The 6,717-nt window shown below is 46.9% G+C and overlaps 1 protein-coding gene across 1 annotated transcript; it reads left to right on the top strand.

The window, feature by feature from the left end:
* The first annotated feature begins 3,260 nt into the window (after positions 1-3,260).
* Positions 3,261-4,533, top strand: LOC128111469 (transmembrane epididymal protein 1A-like). Its single transcript, XM_052739729.1, has one exon. It carries the CDS (start codon positions 3,649-3,651, stop codon positions 4,531-4,533), a length of 885 nt encoding a protein of 294 aa, XP_052595689.1. The 5' UTR covers positions 3,261-3,648.
* The last annotated feature ends 2,184 nt before the right edge of the window (positions 4,534-6,717 follow it).

A 6,717-nucleotide genomic window follows, 5' to 3' on the forward strand; every position in this document is an offset into this window, starting at 1 on the left:
GCCAAGCTTGGACCTTAAAAAAATCTGGTAATACCATTTCTTGGTGATTCCATCCCTCCCTGTAACTCCACCATCAGGGAGTCAAGCCTTCAACAAATGAGCTTTGGCTGACATTTGAGATCCAGACTATATCAGATTAGATTAGATAGCTTTCATCTCAGACACTGTGTGTGTGTGTGTGTGTGTGTGTGTGTGTGTGTGTGTGTGTGTATGTGTGTGTGTGTATGTGTGTGTGTGCGTGTGTGTTATGTGTGTGTGTGTGTGCATGTGTTTTCTCTTTCTCTTCTTCAGCATTAGGGATCACATCTAGAATCCTGCAGCATGGTTGGCTAGTGCTCAACCATTCAGCAATATTTTGGGCCCTGAAAACTTTTTTTAAATGGAGCTCTCTGCTCCTCAGTAGTGAGATCTTGCTCTGGTATGATGTCACTCTCACATCAGGGGTGGGATCAGTCCCCTCGCATAAGTAGGCGAGCTAGTAGTCAGCATCTACTCTGCAGCTTCAATGGGTAGGTGAGTGGCCCTCATCATGATCAACAGTAGAATCATGGGGGTGGGGTTCTTATTCTTCACTTTTCACTTTTTCATAATTTTGGTAAATATCTACAGACATAACAAAATACGCCCCTCAAACCATTTTAGGCATACAGTTAGTGGCAGAAAGGACATTCACATTGCTGTGTGCCCATCACTCCCCTCTATCTCCATATGCCTTTTATGTTCCCAAGGGAAACTCCACACTTATCAAACAATGATGATGTCTTTCGGTTTCTATGCTGTGATGAGACACTGTGACCATGGCAACTCTTTTTTTTTTTTTTTTTTTTTTTTTAAGATTTATTTATTATGTATACAGTGTTATGCCTGCATGCCAGAAGAGGGCACCAGATCTCATTACAGATGGTTGGGAGCCACCATGTGGTTGCTGGGAATTGAACTCAGGACCTCTGGAAGAACAGCCAGTGCTCTTAACCTCTAAGCCATCTCTCCAGCCCCCGTGGCAACTCTTATAAAGAAAAACATTTCATTGAGGTGGTGGCTTACAGTTTCAGAGATTTAGTTCATTATCAATATGGTGGGGATCATGGCGGCATGCAGGCAGACATGGTACTGGCTACATCTTGATCAGAAGGCAACAGGAAATGGACTGTGACACTGGAAGAAGTTTTAGCATAGGAGAACTCAAAGCCCACCCCACGGTGACACGCTTTCTCCAACAAGGTCCTACTGCTTAACACTGCCACTCCCTGTGGCAATTTTCTTTCAAGCCACTACAGATGCCTAACCCCCGTCTTCCCCAAGCTCCTGAGGACCAACATTCCATTTCATGTCTCCATGAGTTTGACTGATTTAGGGATCCTTGGTAAGTGGAATCATGAGTTAAGCTTAGTGGTTCAAGTCTGGAATCCCAACACTTTGGAAGCTGAGACAGGAAAGTCTCTGTGAGCTCAAGACCAGCTTGGGCTACACAGTAAGTTCCCTGTTAGCCTGTGCTGTAGTGTGAGACCCCTCCTCAAGAAAAATAATTGATCTGGGCAGTAGTGGTGAAAGTCTTTAATCCCAGCACTCAGGAGGCAGAGGCAGGCAGAGGCCATCCTGGTTACAGAGTGAGTGCCAGGACAGCCAAGGCTACATAGAGAACCCTGTTCCGAAAACCAAACATGCAAACAAACAAATAAAACATTGAAATCACATGGAAGTTATCCCTTTGTGTCTTTAGAAGTCTAAAGCATAAATATTTAAATCTAATCCTAGGCCAATCAAATGAGCATTTTGAAGGGTGAATCTCAAACATTGGTCATATTATTAAAAGCTCCCAGTGATTCTAATGAACATCCACAGAAACTAGTGGACTGAAGTGTTTGAGTCAGATTTACTTCAGTGACTCTCTTGTAATTGGGCATTTCTCTCCTGCCCACCTGTTGCCAAATACCTGGCAGCCACTTCCTAAATAATTGACTGGGAGGCTCAATATTACTTATAAATGTTTGGCTGATAGCTCAGGCTTGTTACAACTAAATCTTACACTTATATCAACTGATATTTCTTTTTCTTTTCTTTTCTTTTTTTTTTTTTTGAGACAGGGTTTCTCTGTGTAGTTTTGGTGCCTGTCCTGGATCTCACTCTGTAGACCAGGCTGGCCTCGAACTCACAGAGATCTGCCTGGCTCTGCCTCCTGAGTGCTGGGGTTAAAGGCATGTGCCACCACTGCCTGGCCTGATATTTCTATTTATGCTTTACCACATGGCTCATGGCTTGTTATCTCATTTTCTACATGTCCTGCTTGCCTAGTGGCTGTGGCAGCCAGCTGGTATCTCCCCGTCCCCGCCCTCCTTCTTCCCATCATTCTCAGTTTGGCTTTCCTGCCTAACTTCCTGCCCAGCTATTGGCCTGCCAGCTTTTTATTAGCCAATGAAAGTAATATATATTCACAGTGTAGAAAAGGATTGTTCCACAGCAGTCCCTCGCTATCACAATCACACCCCAGCACCTGCTAACATTTGCCCCACAGTCTCTCATCTGAGGGTGATCCTTCCACATGTTTGAGTGTTTATTATAGCAACAGTTGCGATTTGACCACACTGTCTCTCCCAGGCTTGTGGTTTGAACACTTGCTCTCTGCTTGCTGTCTTAGTAGACTGTGGACACATTAAGAGGTCTACTTAGCTGGCAAAAGTAGGGGGCAGGCCTTGGAAGGTCCTACAGTGTTCCCTGCAGTCTACCTGCACCCTGGTTCACTGAAATGTGAATGGTCTCTGCCACAGACTCCTGCTACTGAGATCTGAGCTGCTCAGCAAGGCTCCCCCACCACAGTGGGATCAGCCCTCCGAAACCCAGAAGCAAAATAAATCTCACCTCCCTTAAGGCGCTTCTTTCAGAAATTATGAAAGAGTGATTTGAAAGTAAATAATATGAACAACTCCATGGTAATAAAACTCCATTCTGTCTTCCTCAGCATGGGACTCAGTTATAAAGCGACACGGAATGGGTCTTAAACAAAAGGTGTTTCTTCTCATAAAGCCATTCATGGATTTAACTGTGTGTATGTGTGTGCACCTGTGTGGGAGTGTCCTAGAAGACCAGAAGAGGGTGTCAGATCCCATGGGGCTGAAGTCACAGGCAGTTGTGAATTGCCCCAGATGGGTGCTAGAGACCAAACTCGGGTCCTTTGTAAGAGAAGAAAAAGCTCTTAACCACTGACGCCATTTCTCCATCCCCTTGTTGAAGGATTTAAATGGAGAGATAGTTCTACCAAGCCTAGCACCAGCTGTCAGTAGTGGAGACAGCCCACCGGCCCTCTGTTAAAGCCCCTTCATTCTTTCCCTACCTCTCTCTGTGGGGCTGGAGCATGGGCATTAGTGGAAGGAAAGGCAAACCCAGTCTGTAGTGCTGGCCAGCCCCATGATACAGAAGCTGAAATCTCAGCTCCAGCAAACTTCAGTCAGGAGAACTCTAAGATGACTGAAAATCACCTTGCTTAGAGGCCCCGCCCTGGGAGTGGCTCAGACATCTGTGATGAGGATATTCTTGCATGTGGGTGGCAGGGCCAGGAAGTTGGAGGCTCTGATAATCTCTTGTGAGGCTTTTGAGGACAGCCAGTTCTTCATTGTTGGCTTTGGTCTTGTCTGACTCCACACACACAAAGCCATGGGAACCCTGGAGGGACACCTGCTGCCAGGAGTAGGCTTCTTTCTCTTCTCATTCTACTACTCGGTGCTGACATCCTTGGCCCTGCTACAGGAACAGAAGGTCCTCAAGCACCCCCTGCTCCCAAGGAAGCTGCGGGGACACAGGCTGTCTTGGCAGGTATCGTATGAAGCAGTGTTGAAGATAGTTGTGCCCACCTTTGGCATTTTCGGTGAATATTTCTACCCCCTCGGGGTGAATCGTGTGCAGATGATAGATTGGAAGGACCCTCGGCGGCCATTTGTCTTCAAGGACAACTGGCAGCATGTAACCATGTTTGGGTTCTTTATTCTCAGTGGCGTGGTGGACATTGTGAGCCAGTCACACCTGGCAAGTTGGGGTGTGAAGCTGAAGTGCGCAGCCGAAGCGTTGGCTTTCTATGTGCTGATAATGCTGATGGTAACCCACATTGAGAACAAAAGCTCCTTGGAGATCCGAGTACACCTTCTGTTAATGATACCCTCCTTCTTCCTTGCTCTGGTGCTCACTGTGGAGGTCTGGGTCCCCAACAATCCTTCACTCTGGATCCTCAAGAGTTGGCTGGGGCTGGTGTTAAGCAGCTGGATGATGCAGATCTGTGAGATGTATATACCTCTTACTGGACAGCCCTGGAGGACAGACGACCCTATGGATCACGCATTCCTAACCATCTTCTTCTGCTGGCACCTGGTCTTGGCGGCTGCCCTGTTCCTTGCCACCTATGGCCTCTGCAGTCTCTGGCACAGTCGCTATTCTTCCTGGACAAAGACGCCTGGTGCTAGGTACCAGCGCTGCCCTATGGAATCCAGCGGTGAGGAACTAGAAAAACTCAAGGCAGAGGCCCTGCCACAGGATGGAGTCGTGTAGGAACAGAAGCTGTCGGGAGTGTTGTATGCACAACCTGGGATCCACAGCATAGCTTCCCATCCCAGGACTACCTTCTTCTCCCTAAATAAAACTTCTAGCTCCGAGGATGACTTCTTGGTTGTCACTTTGTGCTGTCCAGGTCAGTGTCTTACCTGTTTCCTTATCTATGTGGTTTCTGGTCATTCGAATGCAAAGAACAAAACAGCACTTGACTGTGATAGCTCTGGGGAGCTTTTCATATATGGAAACGTAAACTGAGTATGTCTGCTGACTACTGAGAAGGGGGTGAAAAATTTGGTTGTATTGAGAAGGGATTCAGGCAGTTTGCCAAGGGTTCGAGTCAGGAATGGGAAGAGTCCGGGGAGGGATTCTCAAAAAGTGGTTGTAATAAGGTGATTCAAATACAATTTTAGGACTGGTGAGATGGCTCAGTGGGTAGAGGCACCTGCCACAACCCTGAGGACCTGAGATCCATCCCTACCCACAGTGTAGAAGGGGAGACTCGACTCTTGAAAGCTGTCCTCTGATAAATCTGTGGTGCACATGCCATCACACACACACACTAACAATAATAAAATGTAATTAAAATGTTTTCGCAAATTTAAGGGCTGGGGATGTATCTCACAGGCAGAGTGTGTGCCTAGCATGCCTGGGACCTTGGGTTCAATCTCCAGCTGTACAAAATCAAAAAGCAAACAAATAATTTGAAGTGCCTTGTTTTGGCTGTGATACAAAACAACTTGTTCCTACTCCTTCGGAAAGTCTATTGCGTGTATGATGTCCTATGTGCGTGCTTCTGGGGAGAGACTGAAGAAAAGACTGCATCTTACTTGAGAATGGGGTCAGGGGAGAAATAGCCACGAGGTAGGGGTGGGTACCAATGATCTCTATGGACATCTCCAAATGAGATGCAGCCACTCAACATCTGGAAGTCTGAAGAAACGGCAGGATGGGAGGAGGAGGTGGCAGGCATGTGGAGAAAGGATAACGGAGAGAAGTGGGCACCATGAAGCTGCTGCATTTACGGTCCCCATACCGCCAGGGATGCTCTTCTTGAAGGATGGAACGCTTCTAGAAGCTTAGAGGTTTGCAGATAGCAGACAAGGCAGCCATTTTAAAATGCCATAGGCACCCGGTGATATGCAGTGCATCTGCAGAGCAGCAGAGGCTGGCAGAGGGGCTTGTCCTCCTGGAGCAGCAGGATTCAGGCCTCTTCCCCCACACCCCACGCCTTCTCTCCCCCGTATAGCGGGAACCAACCCAAGCCCAAGCCATGTTCTACCCCCAAAAACCCAGAGCCCCAGAACCTGATTCTCTCTGAGACTAAGAAAACTTAAGGTTTGAGATTCCTCATGTTATACACTGTGTTCAGGAACCTGGGGGCAGTGTTCATATTATCCTTGATAATTTGTATATCATGGGACATTCACCAAAGTGAAGATTTAAAGTTTTTTTTTTTTTTCTCTAAAAACTCTTCTCAAAGTTGCATAAGCTTTGTACTCTGCAGAACCTGGCTCTGCCTCACCCAGCAGGCTTAACACAGGCATGCGGTCAGGGCGTGTCAGAGAAACCCGTCTCTTCTGGATTGACAGCACATTCTTTGTAAGAGAGCAGTGTTAAAACTTGTCCATATGTAGCCTGAAAGCAAAAGCTTAGGACGTGAATTGCATTACACACAAGTTGAGTGTCACACAAGAGGCCCTTGCTAAGGTGTAATTTCCAGGTCAACACATATAAATGGGGGACTTGGGCAGTGGCTAATGGGTAATGCTCTTGCCTGGTATGTCAGGAAGCCCTGGGTTCTAGCACCACACTAGCACCACACAAACAAACAAAGGTGTTAGCAGATCCTAAGCAAGGTTTAGAAAAGGGAATTAGAGTTAAGAGAAGATGGGTCCAGAGCAGGGGGCAGCCATAGTTTACACAGATCAACTACTTGCCTCTCTGTGCTCAGTGTGGAATTTGTCTGCACATCTGGACCTTTCAGAGCACATCAGTCACTGTTCGCTAAAAAAACAGGATGTTGAGATGGATAGACAGACAGACAACAAAGCATGTCCAAAATCTGCAGGACAGGATAGTAGGACAGAGACCAGGGGCAAGTTGAGGCCTCATTCTTGAGTTCCTAGGTTTTGTACCAATAAAGACCACCCAGCAGGGCATTAGTCTTTTCTAGGACCTTCA

The sequence above is a fragment of the Peromyscus californicus genome, unplaced genomic scaffold (genome assembly GCF_007827085.1).
Source record: "Peromyscus californicus insignis strain IS unplaced genomic scaffold, ASM782708v3 Scaffold_16__1_contigs__length_79575227, whole genome shotgun sequence".
NCBI classification, from domain to species: domain Eukaryota; kingdom Metazoa; phylum Chordata; class Mammalia; order Rodentia; family Cricetidae; genus Peromyscus; species Peromyscus californicus.